Source organism: Notamacropus eugenii, chromosome 4, assembly GCF_028372415.1.
Source record: "Notamacropus eugenii isolate mMacEug1 chromosome 4, mMacEug1.pri_v2, whole genome shotgun sequence".
Taxonomy (NCBI): Eukaryota; Metazoa; Chordata; class Mammalia; order Diprotodontia; family Macropodidae; genus Notamacropus; species Notamacropus eugenii.
Genome location: NC_092875.1, coordinates 273,109,789 through 273,134,888, shown reverse-complemented (window position 1 = coordinate 273,134,888; position 25,100 = coordinate 273,109,789). Strand labels below are relative to the sequence as shown.

The window sequence follows — 25,100 nt, the reverse complement described above, 5'->3', positions numbered from 1 at the left end:
CTCATTAGGTGAAATAGTACTCAGAATCAGCCCTGGAAAAAAACCAAACTGGGGAATAAGTATAGCTCACCTTCTCCACTTATCACCTGTTGTTTCTGTGCACCTTTCTTTTCTTTAAGTGAAACATCCCATCCTACCATTATAAAGAGGTTCTCTTGTGGTCATGGCTAAGGGAACTTGCAGGCCTCGTAGTCCAACCCTTATTTTAACAACAATCCCTTCAATAATTCCCTTGCCCAAACAGCAACGATGAAGCCTTTCTTTGTTTGAAATATCCTAACAAAAGGAGACACAATGACCAATCCCCCAAAAGGGAAACCCATTCCACTCTATGATGACTGTAATCATTAGGGAGTTTTTTCTTCCATGTAGCCAAAATCTCCATTTTTGTGGTTTCTCCTAATTGCTGTATCACCCAAAAGCAAAGCAAAAAAAAAAGTCTGTTCTAGTTTTCACATGGCATGGTAGCCTGAGTTCTCCTTTTGAATGCTCCCTTCATTCTTTGCTACTGTCACCTCTTCTCCAGGCTAAACATCCTGAGTTCCTTCATTTGATCTTCTTATATAGTACTGTGTCATATTACATGGCATCATATCCACGTCCTTCTCATTCTAATTGTCTTTTCACGGACATCTTAAAATGTGGAAATAAAAAGTCAACAAAATATTTCAGATTCATTCTGAACAACAGGATTATAATCTTATAAACACAGTGGCACAGTGGATAGAGCACCCTCCCTGTTGTCAGGAGGACCAGAGTTCCTCACTTCAAATTCTGCCTTAGACACTTACTAGCTGTATGACCCTAGGCAAGTCACTTAACCCTGATTGCCTACAAACAAATAAGTAAGTGAATAAATAAATAAATAAATAAGTCTAGCCCTTTTACACCAAGAATCTCTTGAGGCAATCTCAGATTGCCTTAGCTTTCTTAGCTGCCATGTAATGATACTCTCATTGATTTTGTGGTCCATTAATTTCAAAACCTCTTTCTGATGATTTACCGTACAGCTGCATCCCTCCCATCTTATACTTTAAAAGCTGATCTTTTAACCTAACATTTCATATTTATCCCAATAAAGTTTCAATTCATTGGATTCAGTTCAACATTCTATCTTGTTGAAACAAGTAGGTGGCATGGTGGATAGAGCACCAGCCATAAAGTCAAGAGGGCTGAGTACAAATCCAGCCTTAGACAATTACTTGTTGTGTGACCCTGAACAAGTCACTTAACCTCCATATCCTTCAGTTAACTATAAAAAAGGGGGAAATAACAGTATTTACCTTGAGGGTCAAGTGAGTTAATATTTATAAAGACCCTAGCACAATGCCTAACACATAGTAGGCACCATGTAAATGTTTATTCTTTTCCCCTAGAGATATTTTCAGACCATGTATCTCTTGTTCAACATGTTAGCTTTTCATCTGGCACCAGCTGTTCTACTTAGCTTCAGCTCTATCATCATCTTCATCATGCTCCACCCAGGAAAAACTCACTAGGAAAACTCATCATCATGGTGATTGCTTCAGCTTTGCTTCTCACAACTCATCAATAATCTCAGTTGCTTTTTATATTTTTGTTTTGAATTGGAGAGCAGAGCAAAAGATACTTCTAATGGCTCCTCTTTATAGAGGGATCAATATCTCAGGCACCTCTTCATTTGCTACCAGCCAGTGGAGCTTTCCGGTTTCAATTTCATCATTTTGTTCATCATGCACCCACCCCAAGTACTATCCATCATTTCTCTCACTTTCCATTTTTGCCTTTTTCAACTTTCCTTTATTTATTGTCTTCTCCCATTAGATTGTAAATTCGTTGAGGCCAGCGGTTATCTGTATTTTTCTTATTTGTAACCCTAGAATTTAGCATGGTGCCTAATATATAGCAGGTGATTAATAAATATTTATTGTATTAGCTCTCTTGCCTAGCTTTTCCCCATTTCTGTGTTTATCCAAGCCACTGATAAAAATGAGAAAATATACAGGGACATACAAGGACAAATCTCTGGAGTAATCTACTAGGGATCTCATTCCAAGTTGGCATTTAATTATTGTGCTTCTTTGATTCTCATCTATCCGCCAGTTCTGAATCTTAGTTAGATATCTTGTCATCTAATCTATATTATTCCTATAATGCCCACCAGAATGGCATGAACAAGTCTGTGAAATGTTTATACCTATATTCACTATATCTGCATTATTTCTCTCATCTGTTTTTCTTGCAACCATGCCAATAATTGAAATAAGTTTATTCTGGCATGCCCTGTTTTTGATGAAAACATGTTGACTCTTTTTGATCACTCCCTTTTCTAAATCTTTAAAAATATTACTTTAATAACATCCTACAATTTTACCAGGAATTGAAGTTAAGTTTAATTGCTTATTACATTTTTAGTTCATTCTTGATTTTTTTTCATAAATTCTGACTTTTGCACTTCTTTAGTCCTGTGTTATCTCCCCATACCCCATAGCCTTTCAGAGGTCATTGACAGTGACTCAGCAATGCCATCTACAAGTTCTTTCAGGAATCTAAAATCTAAACCATCGGTGACAAACTTCTTTAAGGGTGAGTAGGTGCTACCTTTCCAGTCTCAGGTGTTAATTCTCAATGGGAAATTTTTGTTCTATCTTTTCAAGTTCAAAAACAGAAGCAAAGGATGATTTGAGCAGTTGTCCCTCTGTCATGTATTACTTATCATCCTATGTGCTCCCTCATCCTGAAGCAGTTGTACTGTTGTACCTCTGTATTTGTCCATTATTTGCTACCACACCCCCATCTTGTTTTGTTATATTTAGCCTTTAGCGCCAATCTTTGCTCATTTTGAGTTTTATGTCTCTTGGTATTTTTCTTACAGACAGCCAGGTGGTGCTGTACATAAAGCACCAGACCTGGAAGGAAGATCAAAATTTGTATCAAGCCTCAGGCACCTAGCTGTGTAAGCCTAGTTATGTCACTTAAGCTTTGTGTGCCTCAGTTTCCTTGTTAAATAGGGATATTACTAGCACCTACCTTGCAGGGTTGTGGTGAGGATAAATTGAGATAATATTTGGAAAACTTTCAAAAATTTTAAATTAGTGCTAGCTGTTACAACTCATCGTTATTATTACAGGACTATGCATTTTTTTTTTCATTTATGAATACCTACCTATCATTCATGATACCTACCTATGCTTCTATCTAGAAGATAATTCTAATTACCTAATTAGCACTAATTCAATTAGGGCAGCTAGGTGGCACAGTGGATAGAGTGTCAGGCCTGGAGTCAGGAAGACTGAGTTCAAATCTGACCTCAGGCAAATACTAACTGTAAGTTCCAAGGCAAGTCACTTATCCTTGTCAAATCACTTAACCTTGTTTGCTTCAGTTTCTTCATCCATAAAATGAACTGGAGAAGAAAATAAAAAACCACTCCACTATCTTTGCCAAGAAAACTCCAAATGGGATCACAGAGAGTTGGACATGACTGAAACAACTCAACAACAATACTTGAGACTTATTTGGAATTGTTATCTTAGTGATATGGGTCTTACTTCCATGATAGATTGTGACCCAGTCATACATTCTTATCCTAAGAGAATTTTTTCCATATCCTTCTTTAAGTAACCTACTAAAATCCCACTGGTATCTATTCTGAGTCTGTCTTCTATATCTCTTAACATCGTATAGACACCAATAGACCATTAGTACTCCACTCTTGCTGTGTGAGTGCCTCACGTCCTCTTTTGGAATATATTTCTTTGATGATATCACTTGTGCCATTTCTCCACTAAAGTTTTTTGTTGTTGTTGTTGACAACTTGCTACATTGCATTCATGCCCATGTTTATCCCTCCGCTGGCCTTTTGGGGACCTGAAACTTTAATTTTTTGGAGGCTGTTGTGTTTTACACTATAAAGTATCAATGGAAGAATATTGGAGTTGAGAAGGGCCTTTGTATCAGGAAGAAGTTTGGGGTCATATAAAGCACTGCAAAATTTCCCAAATGCAGTCTAGACCACTCTCCTCATGTTTGCTCCAGTCACTTGTGGGGACAATTCATGGCCCATCTGTAGTTGTGTATACAAACATACACATACATATGCATACATATGTGTGTGTATATATGCATGTATATGTATATATGCATGTATATATGCATGTATATGCGTGTGTTCACACAATACACATACAAAAACACATACACATAAACTATATATATGTACATTTGATTGGCTAGCCATTCAATTTCATATCATATTTTGATCAATAAGCATTCTTTACCACTTGTTATTTTTCCCCTCATCTGAATAGTTAGGCCAAACTCTTGAATAATTATAAATGTCATTTATGGGGCCTTGTGATAGTTCTGTGCATAATGAAATCAACACAATGTCATCTGCAAACAAGAATATCTGTGACACCTTTTATAGGGACTCTCTTTTCCATTTGAACTCTACACTACATAGCCTTCTTAAGAACAAACACCCTTGATCTATGATTCACATGATATTTATAATGCCACGACTGTGGGCCAAAATTACTTCTGTTGTTTCATCTTTCAAGGAATCTAATGTGATTTTAGCATCAATATATAGTAGGCATTGTTATAAGAGAGTCTTCGTGTAAGCATTTTGTTCTATCAAATAAAATACTTTTTTATAGTCAATAAGCAATAGTTATAGTGAGATCTGATATTCTCTTTTGTTCAATTATTTGTGTGACTAAAATGGTGTCTTTTTTAGGGCATTTATTTTTTTAACTGTTGATTGATCTATGTGTGATTTATTCTCATGAAGATGTTTGTGGGAGTGGAAGGTAGGTATAAAGGTTGATGATTACTAATTTTTTGAATTAACAACTTTTTTATAAGTAAAACAGTTTTGAATTTTCCATATGTTTGGCATCCTCCTTCCATAACAAGTATTTTAAGATTTGCTCCCTCAGTGTTCTCAGAATATTGTGGACTTTAACCTAGATCTCCTTTGTTTATCCTCATTGTAGTGTGGCTGCTCTTGTCTTTTTATTTCAGTGCCACACCACAAAGCCTACTCTGTTTGTTGGTACCTCTGCCAGTCACCATGCAGAAATGACAATTTTCAGGAATATTCTGTGGTGGTGCCCATTGATTCTTTTAGTCATTTCCAAAGTCACAAAATTCCTCCTCTGCTAGTAGCTGATTAAGGAAGTATTCGAAGGAGCTGATTCTCTCCTTCATGATGAAAAGTTCAACCTAAGGGAATTAGCTAGAAGAATGAAAAAAGGGTTTGGGTCCTTGTATTCCCAGAAGAGAGGAATGATAAGGTGGGAGGTGATATGTCAAAAGTTCCCACTCACGTATAAAGACACAAAACAAGCTGAAGGACAATATTTTCTATTCCTTTGGTTTTTGTTTCCCCTTAGTTCACAGGAAGATGCCGATTGTCACTTAAAGGTAGAAATTGATTTTCCTAATCCTTCTACACTATATTAATACAACATAGCCAGAACTCTACCTGGTCTACATGGAAATAATCATAGACTGATTCTTCACTCTGTCAAGTTCAGTCCTAGATTTAGAGGAGGGTTGACAGTTAAGTCAACCAGCACTTAGCAAGGGCTGGCTACATGGTGGGCACTGTGCTAAGTGTTGAGGTTACAAAGAGAAGCAAAAACAGTCCCTGCTCTCAAGAAGCTCACAGTTGGATGAGGGAGATAGAATTGAAATCAAAACAAAACAAAACAAATCCCTTCCCTTCCTTTGAGCTGGATAGCAAAACTATTGAATTCCTCTTAACTATAAACAATACCAGTCTGCCCTCCTTTGATACTACAAAAAAAAAAAAAAAAAAAAACTGCAGCTTAATTCATTCATTCCATATTTCTTGCTGTAGGTCTTTGGCCCTTTTTGTAGTGAAGGCTCTGTGCTAAGGCCATAGCATTCATCACTCACTCAATCAATCAACAGTCATTTATCAGTCATTTACTATGTGCAAGCATTGTATTAAGCATTGGGGCCATAAAGACAAAACCAGAACAGGTTCTGAATAGTTCTGTCATGGGCTAAGGAAGGAGAATTTTGGTTTTTTCCTTTCTAAAACACCTGCGATTTATATTTCTTGTGCCCCTAAGACAAAAATCAGAGTTCCCCTGAGAGCAATTAGCTATTTGCTTTATTGATTTTACAGGAACTTGCATTTTCTGCCCTTTTCCAGGAGGTTGAGATATAGCAGCACTGGTCTATCACTGCCCCATCCCCCACATTAACTCTTCCTCATGGCCTTGCAGCATGGGAATCAGTCTGGCCTGCTTTATGGAGACAGCCTGACCTTGCTTATATCAGCTTGTTTTCTTGGCATATAGAGGAAAAAAATAAGAAATTTACAAATTTGCTAAATGTCTTTCTTCCCAATACCCAAAACAACAGATGGACTCCATATCATCCTGTTGCCACCATTAATTGTAAAGGTCAAACTTACTGATTCACTTCCAATACATAAATGGGATCTCTTTTTAATGCCTCCATCAAATGCAATGTTTTCACATCTAACTCGCAGCCTACAAAGAGAAAGAACACAAAATACACTTCAACGGCACATCCTAAATCCTTCTCTGAATTTGATCATTAAGTGATTGTTATGCAGTGTTCTCAGGCATTCAAAATGCAACACAAGGATCTGGTTGTCAGTAATCTCAACAACCTTATGTCTCCCTCAATATAAACTAGACTTTTTTTTCCCTATAAGTGTCACTGTGTAATTTTAATTAAAAATTATAATGTCATGATAACTACTTCTAGTTTTAATGGATACATTTAAGGACTCATAACTTTAATTTCAACTCAGCTAACAACTTAATTCTATATACTAACTAGAAACATTACTAAAATGAGAAGTACCTAGCCACCTGGCTTTCATCTTCATTATTATCTTCTAGGAGGAGGAAAGAATTACATTCCTTACAGTAGGTGACCTTCTATAGGCTATCCAAAAACAGCCTCTTCAGCTCAGAAAGTGGCTAGCTATGTACTCTTTACTTCTGAAGAGGAAATGGGATGTTATAGATCCAACTACTCTTCCGAAATTCTCCCCTCTATAAGGATCACTTTCAAATGATAAGGACGAATAACCAGCATATGGCTGAGGCCTCTACTCTTGTTTTGAAATTGCCAAATAATTGGAAGACATAGTCATCTTAACTTTAATATACTTTTCCTCCCATAGATACAAGGCCACTTGGAGGGAAGATACCCTTCCTTGACTAACCATTGTCTGTGCTGAGTGTACATCTTTGGGGCCAATTAATCATAAGAACTACATGCTAGAAACATTTCATGTGTACTGGACAATTGCCTCCTCTAAGTAAAAACTCTCCCAGTGCCCTGGACAGTAGATCTGAATGGGTTTTTCTTTCACTCCTCATAAAGTATTCAAAAACATATTTGTATTTCTAGTCTACTTTGATGGTCTTTATGAGAAAGGCAAAAACTAAACTTACTTGTTGAACTGCTGATGGAGAGGTTGGCATACTGTAGTTCTCCCAGATCAACAGCCTCCAGGGCAAAAGACTAGACATATGCACAAAAATCATAAATGATCAACTAGTGTAAGTTAAAATTGTAAACATTTTCAAATGAGAAAACAAAAGAACCCTTCAGGAATACTTTTTAGTGAGGATAAAACTTAAACTACCTCTTTATCATCTATATGTTGATGTGAATCCTCAATAGGAAGAACCAGCGCCCGATCTCCTGTGTCTCCATTGTTTCCAAAGATGCAGATACTGACTTGAACTAAACTCTTCAAGTGGAAAAAATTGCTCGAAAAGACTGTCACCTGATATCTAACCACTGCCAGGTGACAAGAAGAAGACAGTGTGGTTATTGCTATAAACGTAACTTTCACAAATCTGCCGTTAAAATATGATGGTAGATTTCTTTTTTGAGACAAAGTACACGATACAGGCAAATACATCCAACTATGACAATGAAATGAAGTCAGTTTATATTCCCAGACTTTGTCACAATTTCAATTCCTCAGTGCCTATGAAATGCTTAGCAATGATACTAACACAACCACAATATATCATCAAACCAATATACTTTTATTTTAAAGGCCTATAATGTAACAATGCTCATACTTTCCAGCCAGTGTTTGAAGCCTAACAGATTTCAAGATAAATTTTGTACATTTTTTGCATTAAATAAAACATGTTTTGATCCTTGAGGCTTTGAGAAATCTTTTTTTTTTCCTTCTAAGAAAGGACTAACTTTTGGTTATATGAATCTTAATTCTATGGTAACTGGTATACAAGTCACAACTTCTGGGAATTTTGTGGATTTTAACTCTAGTCATAAAATTCAGTGAATAAGTTTAGGGTGATATTTCATATTATTTTATCACATCATAATCTGAATAGACCAATAGCTGAAAATAAGCAATGTAAAAAGATGCTAGAAGTTTCAAAATCCTAGTGCTTTAAGTATTTTAGAGGAAAAGATAATTTTGAGGAAAGAAAAGAAGAAGTAAAAAGTCCAAAAGACACAGAGGTGAGACTCAGTGACTTAATAGAGGAAAAAACATGTAGAAGACAGAAAAGAGATTCATTTTGAATGAAAAGAAAGATATGGACAATATGTTAAGGGGCTCCTAATATATCATCAATTGGTACCTCGTTCTCTTATATGTATTTGGAAGGGGTAGGGTTAGGGAAGGATAATGTCTTTCTTCCCTGTCCATCTACTTAAGCCAATAAAATAAGTCAGAGAAAAAGCTTTCCGTAGCACAAAGGGCAGACAACCTTTATTAGAGTAGGAAAGCACTCCAAACCCACATTGACCATCACATCTGGCAAAAAATAAAAACAAAAATTCAAGCACAGAAAGGTTCGTTTTATCTCCTATCATTAGAAAACCTGAGGAGGAGGCTACAGAGAATTTAGAAAGAAAAAGGAATTATGTATTATTTGACTAAACAAGGATGGAGAAGAATACAAGAAAGATGTCCACAGGACATGCTCCATCCTTTATCTCATCTCTCACTCCACTGGTGGCCAGAGGATGTCAGATGAGATTTATTCCTCATCCTACCTGTCTCCTCCATGCCTCCCTGACCCCACTGCCCCAGTCTTTTATCAGAAAGCCCCATTTTGTTTTTTGGTAGGCAGAGCAACAAATCACACCAACAGAGATCCTTAAATTCCATTTTCATTTGAAGAATGTTCCTATTTCCATGTACCCTTAGGGTTATAACCTCAATTTAGGTGGATATTTTGATGGATTTGCATAATTATATTAAGCTAGTAACTTTTCTGACCAATTTCACATACTTGGTAGTCCTCAACAAATATTCCCCTCCTTTTCTACTTTCTGTACCTTGATGCCTCCACTTGAAACATCATTTTCAAGTTATTGAATCTGCTTCCATCAGCCTAGGACTATAGCAGCCACTTGCTGAAAAAAGGTCCTGAATGATTTTCAGAAAAGGAAGACAGTCTTGTTCCCAAGTCTCTTCTTAGAATGATATTTTTAGGAAATTTTAGATAATGTATAACAGCATTTTAAAGGACCAGAGGGTTGTTATTAGAGAAGGAAAAACATATGGGAAAAGAAGTGGAAAGGAAAAAAATGTCTTAGAGAAGAAAAAATAAAGGACCAAAGACAAATAAATCTATTGAAACTCAGGGTGTAGCATTAAAAAATGACAGCAGAAAAAAATATTAGCCATAATCAACAGATGGGTACTGTTAATAACTGCATGAAGAACTGCAATATCCCTTTCTCTTATGTGAAAGAAAATTAATCCATAATAAAATAATATGTGAATGGAGAATTAGTAGAAAACTATAGTGTGAACTATTCTGCTGAAGAAGCAACATTTAGAAGTAGTTCTATACCTAGAAAGAGTGTCAGAGTCAAGGAATTTACTTTCTAAATCAATACGAGTCCTGAATATTTAAGAGATAAGTCTTCCTGGAAGTTCCTGAAAAAAACTTCCTGAAGTTGTTTTACTATGAAATTGGGGGAGGGAGATAATCCTGGATTGATTTCCATGGTTTTTTTTTTTTTTTTTTGTGGGGATTATAACAGTTTGCCAATATGTAACGAACACCTACTGTGTGCTGAGTATACTATTCATAGTGATAGTGAATTCTATCTGCAATGTTTAGTCAACAGATGGAGGAACCATTCTCGTAGTTCCATTACCAACCTTCGTCTATTTAGTTGCAGAACTAGAAAGGATAAATTAAAAAAGAAAAGATGAATGGAAATATTTTAGCTGTTTGCTGTCCAGTAGATATAATAAAGAGATAATGGTAAAGCTCTGAGTCAATCATTCAACAAGCATGCAGAAAGATATATATATATATGTACATATATATATATAATGTGTTTATATAGATATAAATGATTTTTAGACATAGATAATACAGACATAGATATAGATACAGACAACAACAGAAATCTATAGAGACAGCTCATGGCACACTTGATTGTGTCTGGGTCTGGGATCAGGAAGTGCTGGGTTCAAATGTAGCCTCAAACACTTACTAGTTGTGTGACCCTGAGCAAGTCACTCAACTTCTGTTTGCCTTAGTTTCATCAGTTGTAAGAAGGAGTAATAATAGCACCAAACTCCCAGAATTGTTGTGAGAATAAAATGATATCATATTTGCAAAAAAAGTGCTTAGAATAGTATATGACACATAGCAGGCACTTTAAAAATACTTCTTTGCCTTCCATTCTCATCTCCAATACAGGTACAGATGCCTAGCACTACATAAGACCCATGGAGGACACATAGAAAAAGGAGTTCTATTTTTTCTACTCTCCCAGAAAAGTGATATTCTAGAAGGATTTCCATAGCACAGAATCTAGTGCAGTGGATAAGTGATAAAACACAGTTACACATATCAAGGTATGTATCTCAGCTTCCCACTTCTCAGCTACACACTGAAGACCAGTCAATAATCCTAGCACCGGAGAACATCCTCCTTAAATAATCAATAGACAAACAAACAGACCTTAATAAACTAGCTTATTACTAACACAATGCAATAAAATCTTGTCAAGCATCTTTGAACTATATTTGGAAATTTCAAGTGGGTGATTTTTTTTCTTGAAGGATGCTGCATTTTTGGCAGCCTTCCACAGACAACATGTTACTCGCGCTATTTTTTTTTGTCAAGTGGAGAAAACAGGAAGCCCCAAATCAATTTGGATTGCGGGCTTATAGGGGTGTGGAGGAAGGAACCAACCCTGACAGAGAAACAGGACTCTTTCACACGTTAGCGTCTGCTCAACAGAACATTGAAGGAGCTGTCTTTGAACTCTGCCTGTACCACTTGCTGTGAGAATTCTTGGACACAGAATGAAATTCTCACAGACACTTGTGGTTTCAGGCTTCCTCTGGTCTAGTATCAAACTACTTTCTTGAAGACTATTTAGCAATTTCTACAATACCTAACTATAAGGGGGCATTCAAAGGGTTGAATCTTGAGTCCAAAGACATAAAAGTCACTTCTGTTATCTGACAGAATGTAATAACTGTAGTGTAGAGGATCATTGGAGGATGAAGAACATAAAACTTGAATTCATAAAGAATCACAATCTCCAGAGCAGAAAGAAAATGAATACTAGTAATCTATCTGGAATTCTTAGTTTGATTTAAATCACTCTAAAGAAAAATTTTAACACTTCAATATTTAAAACTTTTTGTTTTTATATCACTTTCATTTCTGAAAAAGGGGGAGGAAAAACCAAACAGTTCAGTAAAGCTAACCAATCCATAACCAAATCTGACTCTCCACGCAGTATTCCATAACCATAGACTACTCCAACCCTGATTCTGAAAAATAAAAGAGAAGAAGGTACATTTTCTTATGTCTTCTTTGGGGCCAATTACAAATGTAGTGCTTCACTGAGTTACTTTTTAAAAGATAGTACAATGTACTACTTTTAAAAAAAACCCTGATTGTGATATTAGGAGCCATTAGCCTGCAGGATCATTCATCATCTTCAGTATAGATAAATACCTACCAGACAGTGCTTCCTTTAATGGCCACTCGACAGGTAACTCAATGCATCTATCTCCATTAAAAGAAAGAGGAAGTGTTTTATTTATAGAACAACTAAAGGTATCCAAGGTTGCTTTATTCTGCATTTTAAAATGATGAACAGACAGCTGTGATGTGCTGGAATGCAAACTCTCCAAACCCAACCGTACTTTATAAAGAGTTCCTAAATCAGAGGGCATGAATACCTAGGAGACAAGGAAACAAGTTAATATCAAATAGGATGCTGATTTCTGTGAAATAGGTTTTCAAGGATCTTTGTATACTGAGGCACAAGAAATTCACTTAAATGCTATCTAAAATTACATAATAAACTATAATTAGTAATGTTGGAACAAGTTATATTTCTTTGAATTAATTACATTTGCAAGAGTCTATTCATAGTTTTATCACGTTGATGAAAAAATCATTCTTGACATACGACATACAAAATAACAAGTATAAATAGGAGACATGATTTCTACTTGGTTAAAATTATAATGATTTATTTAATATGCTGCAGGTCAGTGTCTAAAGTGGACAATCTAAAAATTAAAAAGAATGATGAAAGGCAAAGTTCACATTCTATTTTACCTCAAATGTTACTGTATCTTCAGCATGTTGTTCCAGCCTGTTTTCTAAAATCATTGGACTTGACTTTCCATAAGTTCCATACAGAATCATAATCAAATGAGGAATATTTGGCCCAATATGTTTATATTCTTGGCCTGATTTTTCTCGAAGCTTCAGATAAATTTTCCATGTGCCTTCTGACCAAATAAGATATGAATAGAATAAGGGAAGATTTTATAGTAAAATGTGATTTTCATATGAAACTTATATGCCAGGAAAAATTCATAAAAGATAACTGAATTTTTATTGTATTTCCCTTCCTCACCCTTCATTAATTATAGGATCATAGGATCAAATAATATCATAGAGTGGCAATTCTCAAATACGTTAATTTCATTTATACCCTTTAAAAACAGAGTACCCCTAAAAGCTTTTGTTTATTTGGATTCAGGGGTATGCTGGAGTCAGCTTGATCTGGCTCATGAGAACCAATTATTACATTTTCAACATCACCATGTACCTCTTGGAAATTGAACAATATTACAAATGAGGATTTGATTTATTGTTTTGCTTAGTGTCCAAACTTTAAGAAAGTGATGGAGTAAATGTTAATGATGCCAAATAAAATTAAACATTTGTTGCAGGCATATTTTTTTTTAACATTTACCATCACACTCCTGCTTTAGTCTATCAATATTTACCATTTCAGAAGTTAAAAAAGAGAAATTTTCAAACATTTAATTATTTGCAAATATCAGAAACCCATTATATGTTAACATAAATATCATATTTTATAAGAAATAAGTATATTTTTCAAAACAAAAATGTGGGAAAACTAAAAAATGTGTTAAATATTTTTGAAAATCTTTAATGTCTGGCTTAATAGAAGACAGCTGGATTATCATACCTGCTTCTGTATTTAGTTTGTTGTGATATGTTGTTTTGGTTGAAGAATATGAAGAAAATCTGACCTCACAGAGATATACAGTTCAAAAAGTTATGGGGCATGTTAAGGGGCAAATAATATTTTAGTAATATTACGAAAATAGTTTTGACCTCATCACATTCTTGAAAGCATGTCAGGGACACTAGGATGGGAAGGTCCACTATTTGAGAACTACTGTGGTAGAGGAAAAAGCATTGGATTTGGAGATGTAGAAACTGATAAGAATTCTTACTCTGCTACCTGTGTGGGTCTGGTCTTGATTTCTCTGGACCAATTTCTTCAGGCGTAAAAACAAAAGAGAATAGGTTATGTGATCTCTAAGGTTTTTTCCAGCCCTAAATCTTACTGTATGATGATCGACTAGCTGAAAGCTAACTGCACACGCACAGTAGTAACAAAGGAAATTAAGCAGTTTGATATGAAGTAGCTCCCATAGGGTTGTATTTAGATTGACTATAGTGGCATGAGGATTACCTGACTTTCTTTGTTGGCTTCCTGGTGGCAAGGCATTCGTGGGCCTGATTTCCTCAATTTCTAATTGAAAAGGAGATTGAAATCCAAATTAATGTTTTCACAAAACAGTGCCTAAATGATAATGAGCATCTGTATTCATTTGTGGTTAAGCAATGGAGCATCATTTAGATTAAGATTAAATCATGAAATCTACAATTTGATTTTTCTACTTAAGCTTACCCTCCTAGACACTGTTCACATAATGAGCTGGGTCTAGAACACACACAATATTTTGAAAAGCTTTGAATCTAGACACTCAACTATTTTTCATTTTTAATTATTTATCCTTCATTTACATAATTACTGCGATCACTGGTTTGGATGTGTCTGAATTAATCAGATATTTTTAATGCCAAACTAATTACTTAAGTCATAACAAGATATAATTGTATAAAATAAAATATCTTTCCTCTGCGATTTCATGCTAAAGTCAATTAAAGCTTGTGTTCTAGAAGTTCACAAAATGTTTGTTTTTTCCTGGGGTATATAATAACTTTCATATCAGAATTATTTCTTAAGCTAGTTTCAAAAGTAATTTGTATTTTTTAATAGTACAAAATCACAACTTAGTATTCTAAAAATAAGTGACATTGTTACTTACTCTTTTAAAATATGACAATAAAATTAAGGATAGATTCACCAGAAATAAGGTAATAATTTAAATGTCTTTGAAATCCTATCAGATCAAACTGTGATTCTCAGGATGGGTAAAGAAGTAGAAAAAAAAAACAGAATTGGTGATGTGTAAATGATGGTGGATTTTATCTCTAAGGTACCTTTTGGCACTAACAATCTATAAAACTATGACTATTATATTGAGGGAGAAACATTTAATGATCTACATCTTGTTCCCAGTTGAGTATACACTTAAATAAAAAATGTGATACAATTAAAATGCTCTTACATATGTGTGAGATTTAATGGCATGGCAATGATTTGAGAAGAAAACTAAATAACTATTGAGTTACTAAGTGTATCTAATAAATACCCAGACATGTCTTGATTTCTTACTGCAGCTGCTAAGTAAATATGATGAAAAATAGAAATGATGCATGTGTCCTGCACATACTTTAAAATGTGATTGTCCTTGAAAAATTCAAAATTCTTTCCATATATCATCCAATTAAGCTCCATAATCCATCTCTTGAGGTTGGAGTGAGGGCAAATCTTATATAGGTTTCCTATTGCTTATATAAGGAAGCTAAGGTTGGAAGATTTTAAGTGTTGTTTGGGGGATTATTTAATTTTATGCTCATCTAGTAAATAAACTCCAGAACTGGAAATAAAAGCCAACTTTGCAGACTCCACTCACATTCATTGTGCTGAGTCTAAACAACACACTGACATTTTCCATAAGATGGAAACTGTTTAAATGTTCTTTAACAAAAAGAAAAATATTTGCCTGTATTATTGCCTTTCCAACAAAAATTCAACGGAATTATTAGTATTCAGTCACAAGAATTATTTTCTGGAGGAAATTATTTTTAAATCACCTGTAACATTCAATGTAATTGCCGAGTTTGTTCCACTTTTGAGCCATTTATGAGCTAGAAACACTATTTCTTTTCCTTCCATTGATGCCTCTCTCACGGTAATCTTCTCCAGCTGCCAGTCAGGGCCTTTTCCTTTTTCCACATCCAATGCTTGCAAAAGACCAATATCTACTGCATCAACTCTGAACATATCCACCTGCATGAGGTTATAAAAACATGTCAACAAGGATGAAATAAGCTATTGCAGCCTGAGAGGTGAGGCAAACATTTTAAGTTCAGCTAAAATAAAAGTTTTCCAAGTGAAGTTGTGTCACAAAAGAGCAAGCTCCTGGATAGAGCTGCCCCACCTTAGGGATCTGAGCTGATAAACATAAATATCAATGCATGTGTGTCACTTGTTTCCATAGGTTTTCATCAGGTCTGTGCTTTCCTCAAGTGAAACCGGCCACTAAGAAGGGAACAATATTCTTGTCCAAACGTGGTGACACCTACTGGTTATTAAAATGTCATAGAAATTTATGTATAGCCTTTTCTCAACCTCATCTTTCTTGACCTCTCTAAAGCTTTTGATATTACTGTCAATCAATATCTTCTTGTTATTCTCTTCCCTATAAATTTTCCTGATGTTACTTTCTCCAGGTTTTCTTCCTGTCTGTTCTTATAGCTCCTTTTCATTCTCCATTTTTGGATCTTCAATTATGTCATTTCTGATAACCGTGGTTATCCCCCAACGCTCTTTTCTTGTATCTCTTTTCTTTTCCATCTATGATATCTTGTTTAGCAATCTCATAAACTCCCATGGATTCAATTTCATGTCTATATAGATGATTCTCAGATGTATTTATTCAGCCCTAACTTCTTTGTTGACCTTCACTAGCATATCCCCAACTCCCTTTCAGACATTTTGAAATGCATATCCTATAGAAATCTTGATTTCTTTTAGATATGTCCAAAAATGAACCAATTTTCTTTCTTCTCTAAGCTCTCCCCTCGTCCAAATTTCCTTATTTACTCTTGAGTATACCACCATCCCTTAAACATGCTAGAGAGTACAATTCCAGCTGAGCAAGCTCCCAAACCAGATATCAGCCTTTATTCTTTACTCTCACTCACCCCCCCACCCCATATAGTAGTGCCAGTGGCTGGCATATAGGAAGCACCTAGAGAACAAAATGCTTCTTGACATGTTGAATTGACTATTGTGATATTTTATATGATTAAAATAAAATACTTCTCTGAAGCTGTGGTCTCTCATATGGCATTAAATCTCTCCAGAGGTAGACAAAAAATTATCCATTGAGATATGGGATGAAAATATTATCATTTCTTCTAAAATTATTTATTTTCAAAATAAGTTAAGATTTACTTATATTAAATATGTGAACTGACTCTAGAGCCATCCCTCCATCTGTACATGTTAATGGTTTGCTGTCATGTATAGTATTTAAGGTATCCTTGGTGAAGAGCAGGAATTCCACAGCTGAATGTGTCGTCAGTGGTACCCTAATGATAAGGATGATAATTTTATTTATCAGTTGTTTTTCAGTTGTGTCCAACTCTTCATGATCCCATTTGTGATTTGCTCGGCAAAGGTACTGAAGCAGTTTGCTATTTCCTTCACCAACTCATTTTATAGAAGAGAAAACTGAGGCAAATAGCATGAAGTGACTTGCCTAGAGTCATATAGCTAGGAAAGGTCTGAAGCCACATTTGAACTCAATAAGGTGAGTCTTCCTGACTCTAGGTCCCAGTACTGCTGTGTCACCTAGCTGAATAATGATGATAATAGCTAACATTTATATAATGTCTGTTATGTGACAGGCACTATGTTAAACACAGGAAATATTATCGTATTTGATCCTCATAAGTCTGGGAGGTAGGTGCTATTATTATCCTCATTTTACAGAGGAGGAAACAGAGGTTAAATGACTTACCTAGGGTCATTTCTATTATGTATTACCAATTTACACATCTCCTGCTTGAGTGGATATATGGATTATGGTATCTATTTTTAACTAAACAAATCTTCACAAATGGACAAGGAACTAAAAACTTTCTTGCAAAGAAATCTTTCACTGAAGGTAATATTAAACTATTGAGTGAGCTAAAAAATGTCAAAGTTGACATTTCTTTTCCTAGTAGAAGCACTTTGCCAGACACAACACAAAGGGAAGATCTCAGCTGTTTCCTATCTGACAAATATTTTTTAAAAACTTAAAATTCTCAAGTTTTTTAATTGATTCTGATTAATCATGAAACTTATCCCTTGTATTTTGCCTTGAGAAATCCTCCAATCAAAACTCAAGTGTGTTTGGAATCAATTTGTTAAAATGTAAAAATGTAATACTCTACAATGAGCTTGTAAGAACTCTTCCTTGATATCAGCGAAGATGACAGTTCACTAGCCAAATTTCAACAATTATGAGCACAAACATACATATATACATATCTTATAGTTATTCATAGTTTCATAATATACATATACAACTGTACTTACATAAGTTAATTATAAAACATGCAAAAATAGAAATTAAAATTACTTGATAAAAAGGAAAAAATCACAGTCTTAACAACTGTTAAATGTTTATCAATGGCATATAAACCATTCATTAGTAATATTTTGATTAGAAAAATGTGATTGAAAATGCTTTATTATTTTTTAAAATCTTGGTTTAACACTTTGTCATAAAGCAACTTAAAGATCTGGCTGAAAGTTCATTTTATTTTGATATTTTATTTCAATGCTATCATGTCTTAAAAAGATATTTCACAAAGATATTGAGATCCAAAGAAGGTGTTGTTGGCTGTCCTTACTAAATTATAAAATTCAAATATTGTTCTAATCCTTCTGTTGTGATGCTGGCAAAGACAATTAGGAAATCCTGGTCTCCTCTTAGGAAAGGAGACATTTATTTCATCTGGAAAACAATCAATGTGATTGTAGTTTCATAGCCTTGTAGTCTAGTCCAAGGAGACAGCATGTGCCTATAGAGGCTAATTTAATAGTCCTTGGTAAGTCTTGGGCTGATCCAAAAAGAGCTTGAGAGTTCTATTTCTCCCCATTAACTTGAAATCAGGATTGTAGGGTAGGGTTTTCTTCCTACATCAGAAAAGGACCTCAAAGACAACCTAGTTCAACTCCATCATTTTAAAAATGAAGATGTGAGGACCAGAGATGTTACATAACTTATCTGAATTAGGATTTGACCAGAGATATTTCTGACTTCTAGTCAAAACACGTTACCTTCTACACTATGTAGCCATGACACTGCCTAAGTTCTCTTTTTGGAGTCAGAAAGGCCTGAGTTCAAATGACCACCTCTGTATTTACTAGATATATGACCCTAAACAAGTTACTTAAACTAAATTAGCTTTGATCAGTGCCTTAGATTTATAAACTAAATCACAGCTGGTGGAGGTACATTAGTAGAGAGAATACACACACCTGAAGTATCCTAAACTACAGAAATCATGCATGGTTCTTTTCTTTCCACAAGTTAAGGAAACTATTCTAGCAGTCTGTAGTCAATATATGCTAGTATGCCCATCCTTCCACATCAAATGTTGGTCAAAGTGAGGGATTTGAGTCATATTTCAATTATAGGAAGATCTCTCTCTTTATGCATGTTTTTCTTTCCTTTCCTTTCTGGGTGTTAGTTCTAGCTCCTCTTTGAAAGAGAAAGTTGTGAACATGATTGGGATTCAGTTCTTTGATTATGATTAACTAAATTTCCATAAGAACAGAGAAAAGCAACATGAAGAAGCCATAGTTAGAGGGAGATTGATGAACTGGTGGACCTGAGCTCAGGCACAGGTCTATCAGGACATCCTAGAGTTGGAGTACCTAGAGGAAGAGAAGTCAAGTAGCAAGGAAAAGGGTCACCACAATATTTGTTCATCTTGGATCAAAATGAAAACTCCAGATCTTTTTCTACACCCATAATAAACTCCCCTACCCCCGGCCTTCATCTACCTCTTGGCATCAGGTCTGATTCCTCTTGTTATATATATTATTATAGATCCATAGCAGATTCCATCCCTCCAAAGTTATGCTGTACCTATTCTGTGTGTATCTTACATGTACCCATTTATATACACATTGCCTCCCCCATTAGAATATGAGCTCCTTGAGGGCAGAATTTTTTTTACATTTTCTTTGTATTTCCAAGGCTTGGCTCAGTGTCTGGCACAAATTGAGAATTTAAAAAATGCTTCTGATTTATTGATTAAAATTAGTATGTTGAGTCTATGCTAATTTTTAAAAAGTTACATGCTAAATAGGGGGCAAATAATGCAGAAAATCCAGAGCAGGAAAGACCTCAGAGACTATGTAATCCAGCCACCTCATTTTATATGTGGGCCCTGGGGAGGCTAAGTAACTTACTTAATGTCATGTAGGCAGCGAGTATCAGACCTGAGATTTTAATCCAGGGCCTCTGACTCCAGGACCAGTGCTCTTTGTACTCCCCTAATTATGTTTCTTTCTTATCTACCTACTATATTATAATCCCCATGATGCAAGAGTAGGGACTATGTCTCAGCTAAATTTTGCAATTCCCACCTAACACAAGGCTCTGTACATAGTAGGTGCTTAACACAGGCTGATTGTTGACCAAATGAACCATTCTACCAAGTCACTTTTTAAATCAATAATATTCAAAAAGATTACAGGACAATAAAATAATCCTACATAAAATAACCCAATATCTTTGTATTAAATTGGTATCAGGGAAGATTCTATGTCATAGAGCAGAGTGATAACACCAGTGATGCAGATTTACATCAATTCTTCATTCCCACTACAATTCTATGATTGTCAGGTACAGAGAACACTAGGGTTGATCTTAGTTTTTTATTCTTGTTCATCCTGCCTATCTTCCTTGGGAGCAGGCTGGCCTAAGTGTGTGGGCAGCACATGTCACCTTGGCCTGCACTGCATCTTTAATCTTGCTGGATTGGCTCTAAACAAGTAATTCTACAGAACACAAGCGATCAGCTCTTGCTAACATTTCTTCATGCAGCAGTTACCATGGTACCAACCTGCCTGGTTGATGTCTAAATATAGTGATCAAGTATAGTATCTCTTTCCAAATACTAAAGGGACATTTTGAAGAGCAAAAGAAATGGAATGAATGCCCCTCTACCACTGTTTTGGGGAAGGGGAATATTTTTAATCCATGTCTTTTCAAGGATAATGATAAAGTTGATTTCACAGCAAAATGTTTTTGTGGTCACTTGTTTTGTGGCGTGAATCATTCTTCTCCACACTTTCTATAGTGCAGCTATACTGGTCTATGTGATCCTTGCACATGGCACTCCATCTCCCTTTTCAGTTCCTTTGTTCTGGCTGACCTCCATGTATAGAATTCTTTTTCTCCATTTCTTAGACTCATTGGATTTCTTTCAAGACTCAACTAAATGGCAGTTTTTGCAGAAGGTCTGTTCTAATCTCTTCAATTGCTAATGTCTTTCCTTCCAAAGTTATGCTGTATCTATTCTGTGTGTATCTTACATGTACCCATTTATATACACGTTGCCTCCCCCATTAGAATATGAGCTCCTTGAGGGCAGAATTTTTTTTTTACATTTTCTTTGTATTTCCAAGACTTGGCTCAGTGTCTGGAACAAATTAAGAATTTAAAAAATGCTTCTGATTTATTGATTAAAATTAGTATATTGAGTCTATGCTAATTTTTAAAAGTTACATGCTAAATAGGGGGCAAATAATGCAGAAAATGAGATTTCATAAAGAACTTCTTTCAAATCCTAAAAGAGAAGCAACAAATACATAACAAAATAATACAGATAGGCAACTTGATATCAAATAAAAAAGGATAAAAAGATTCATTAGATAAAAAGAAATGTTTCTTTTATCTAACATTAAAATCTAGGGAAGGAAAAGTTCTGTATTGCTTAATATTAATGGAAAATTATGGGGGAAAGTGAATCTCCTGATGAGTGACTATAAGAAAATGGATTTTCTCCAAATGTCATTTTGAATTATTTTCCTATATCCCTTACATGCATATAAAGACCTGTTCTTGCTTCTTAGTAATACTAAAGGGACAATCAATTTTAGAAAAACAATAATAAAATGGTACCATTCTACTAAGAAAGAAGAGCAAAAAGAGGCAGTTCAAGATGAAGAAATTTTCGTACTACATTTTAATTAATAAATAAGTATATATTTATGGACTATATTTTAGTTATAAAATATGGAACCACATTTACTCTGAAAAGATAAACTGCTAATCTGTGTGCTATATAGATGAACTTTTTCTTAAGAATTTAGGAATTCTTAAGAAATGCTTTTAAGAACATTTCACTCATATTCCACCCTCAAGAAAAAGTAACTTAGCTCTTTACATTATATGAGTCAGTAATCCTGAGAAATAATTTCTTTAGTATGCGTCTACAGGAAGCTATTGACTCAAATGCCTTTATCAATTCAAAAAACACTTCTTGGGTGACTAGGTGGAAGGCATACTAGGTTCTGTTGATACAAAGATAATGTCAGACACAGGACCAAACCTCCAAATATCTAAAATCTCATAGAGTAGGTAAGTTATATAATAAAGTAAAAAATACTGGGAAAATACAAAGGACAGTGTGTGAGGAGAGTGTGATGAAAGATTTTCCAAAGTTTCTCCCTCCTTCCTGCCCTTCCCCTCTCCTTGTCAACAGAAATACTTTTATATTGATTCTACATGTGAGGCCAAGCAAAACATATTTCCATATTAGCCATGTTGTAAAAGAAAACAAAAACTGGGGGTGGAGCCAAGATAGTGGAGTACAAAGACACACATATGCTAGCTCTCCCCCCACAGCCCATAAAATAGCTGCAGAGAAAGACTCTCAACAAATTCTAAAGTGGCAGAAGCCACAGAACAACAGAGTGGAGGAGATTTCCAACCCAGGGTAAATTGAAAGGGCTATAGTAAATGTCTGTCTCACCAGATGCTGAGCACCACCCATCCCAGTCTTGGCCTCGTGGTGCGACTCTGGGAGGAGGACATGAGCAGGCCTTGGGGGCGGAAGCTCTAGTCACAGTAGCAGTGGTTCCCAAATACCTCAACCCACAGGTGCCAAAGGTCAGTGACAGGAATTCTTCAGCTGGCCGAGAAAGGAGAAGGACCTTCCCATAGCCCCAACCTCAGGCAGAGGCCCAGAGGCCACATCTGGCAGGTGGCAGCAGTTCCCACAGCAGCCCCTACAGCAGCCCGCATCCAGTGTTGGATTGTAAAACCCCTGGGGGCACTGAGCAGCTGATTCTTACCTCAGCTCTGTGTAGAGGCTTTGCAGCAGCTGATCTTTATCTCACACTGAATGTCAGCCCTGCCTATGCAGCTTATCTGAATCTCAGCCCCCCAGTGCTAGCTTGGTAGAACTGAAGGCAAGGTGGTTGTGAAGAGGAAACTCTGCTAAGATTCTGGGCACAAAAATCTCTTTCTGCTCCCAGACCAGTGTACATGCTTGATTGTATCACCTTAGAGGAAGTGAGATCTTACAGATCCCCAGAGTATACCCTACTCTTGACAAAGGACCTAAAAGTCAAGTAATTGGTTGGGAAAAATGCCCAAAAAAAGGAAAAAAATAAGACTATAGAAGGTTACTTTCTTGGTGAACAGATATCTTCTCCCATCCTTTCAGATGAGGACGAACAATGAAGAAAGACACAAAAGTCAAGGCTTCTGTATCCCAAACATCCAAAATAAATATTGAATTGTCTCAGGCCATGGAAGAGCTCAAAAAGGATTTTGAAAATCAAGTAAGAGAGGCGGAGGAAAAATTGGGAAGAGAAATGAGAGAGATGCAAGAAAATCATGAAAAGCAAGTCAACAGCTTGCTAAAGAAGACACAAAAAAATACTGAAGAAAATAGCACCTTTAAAAATAGTCTAACTCAATTGGCAAAAGAGGTTCAAAAGGCCAATGAGGAGAAAAATGCTTTAAAGAGCAGAATTAGCCAAATGGAAAAGAAGGTTCAAAAGCTCACTGAAGAAAATAGTTCTTTCAAAATTAGAATGGAATAAATGGAGACTAATGACTTTATGGGAAGCCAAGAAATCACAAAACAAAACCAAAAGAATGAAAAAATGGAACATAACGTGAAATATTTCATTGGAAAAACAACTGACCTGAAAAATAGGTTCAGGAGAGACTATTTAAAAATTATGGGACTACCTGAAAGCCATGATGAAAAAAAGAGCCCAGACATCATCTTTCATGAAATTATCAAGGAAAACTGCCCTGATATTCTAGAACCAGGGGTCAAAATAAATATTGAAAGAATCCACTGATCATCTTCTGTAAGAGATCCAAAAAAAAAAAGTCCTAGGAACATTGTGGCCAAATTCCAGAGTTCCCAAGTCAAGGAGAAAATATTGCTATATATATTATACAATATGTATATAGTATAATACTTCAGGAGGGAAAAATGGTCATTCAGTGAAATAGAGGACTTTCAAGCATTCTTGATGAAAAAACCAGAGCTGAATAGAAAATTTGACTTTCAAACACAAGAATCAAGAGAAGCATGAAAAGGTAAACAGGAAAGAGTAATCGTAAGGGACTTACCAAAGTTGAACTGTTTACATTCCTACATGGAAAGACAATATTTGTAACTCTTGAAACTTTTTTCAGTATCTGGTAGTTGGTGAGATTGCACACATGTGCATGCGCGTGTGCACACACACACACATAGAGAGAGACAGAGAGACAGAGAGACTGAGAGCACAGAATGAGTTGAATAGGATGGGATCATATCTTATAAAAATGAAATCAAGGGGTGAGAGAGAAGTATATTGGGAGGAGAAAGGGAGAAATGGAATGGGGCAAATTATCTCATAAAAGAGACAAGTAAAAGACTTTTCAGTGGAGGGAAAAAAGGGGGAGGTGAGAAAAAAACATGAAGCTTACTTTCATCATATTCGACTAAAGGAAGGAATAAAATGTGTACTCATTTTGATATAAAAACCTATCTTACAATACAGGAAAGTGGGGGAGACAGGGATAAGCAGGGTGGGGGGGATGATGGAAGAGAGGGCAATGGAGGAGGGAGCAATTAGAAGTCAACTTTCTTGGGGAGGGACAGAGTCAAAAGAGAGAATAGAAGAAATGAGGGACAGGATAGGATGGAGGGAAATATAGTTAGTCTTACACAATGTGACTATTGTGAAAGTCATTTACAAAACTACACGGCCTATATTGAATTGCTTGCCTTCCCAATGGGGATGTGTGGGGAGGGAGGCAGGAAGAGAAGTTGAAACTCAAAGTTTTAGGAACAACTGTTCAGTATTGTTTTTACATACAACTAGGAAATAAGAAATTCAGGTAAAGGGGTATAGAAATTTATCTTGCCCTACAGGACAAAAGAGAAGATGGGGATAAGGGAAGGTAGGGATGTTAGATGGGAGGGCAGATTGATGATAGGGGTAATTAGAATGCTTGGAGTTCTGAGGTGGGGGAGGGGAGAAATGGAGAGAAAAATTGGAACTCAAGATTTTGTAAAAATGAATGTTGAAACCTTAAAGAAATTAATTAAAATAAAAGAAAACAAAAACAAAATAAA

The 25,100-nt window shown here is 35.6% G+C and overlaps 1 protein-coding gene across 5 annotated transcripts in view; it reads right to left on the bottom strand.

Annotated features, from left to right (window-relative positions):
* The window catches only part of LOC140501243 (lipoxygenase homology domain-containing protein 1-like), a 680,545-nt gene that overhangs the window by 28,723 nt on the left and 626,722 nt on the right, over nucleotides 1-25,100 (bottom strand). For all 5 annotated transcript variants that reach the window (XM_072604606.1, XM_072604605.1, XM_072604607.1 and 2 more), the window contains 7 exons: nucleotides 15,531-15,726; nucleotides 13,999-14,058; nucleotides 12,600-12,775; nucleotides 11,992-12,214; nucleotides 7,646-7,803; nucleotides 7,452-7,521; nucleotides 6,434-6,512 (listed from right to left, as the gene is read on the bottom strand). In XM_072604606.1, coding sequence (XP_072460707.1) covers nucleotides 6,434-6,512; nucleotides 7,452-7,521; nucleotides 7,646-7,803; nucleotides 11,992-12,214; nucleotides 12,600-12,775; nucleotides 13,999-14,058; nucleotides 15,531-15,726 — 962 coding nt within the window. The remainder of the gene's footprint in view (nucleotides 1-6,433; nucleotides 6,513-7,451; nucleotides 7,522-7,645; nucleotides 7,804-11,991; nucleotides 12,215-12,599; nucleotides 12,776-13,998; nucleotides 14,059-15,530; nucleotides 15,727-25,100) is intronic.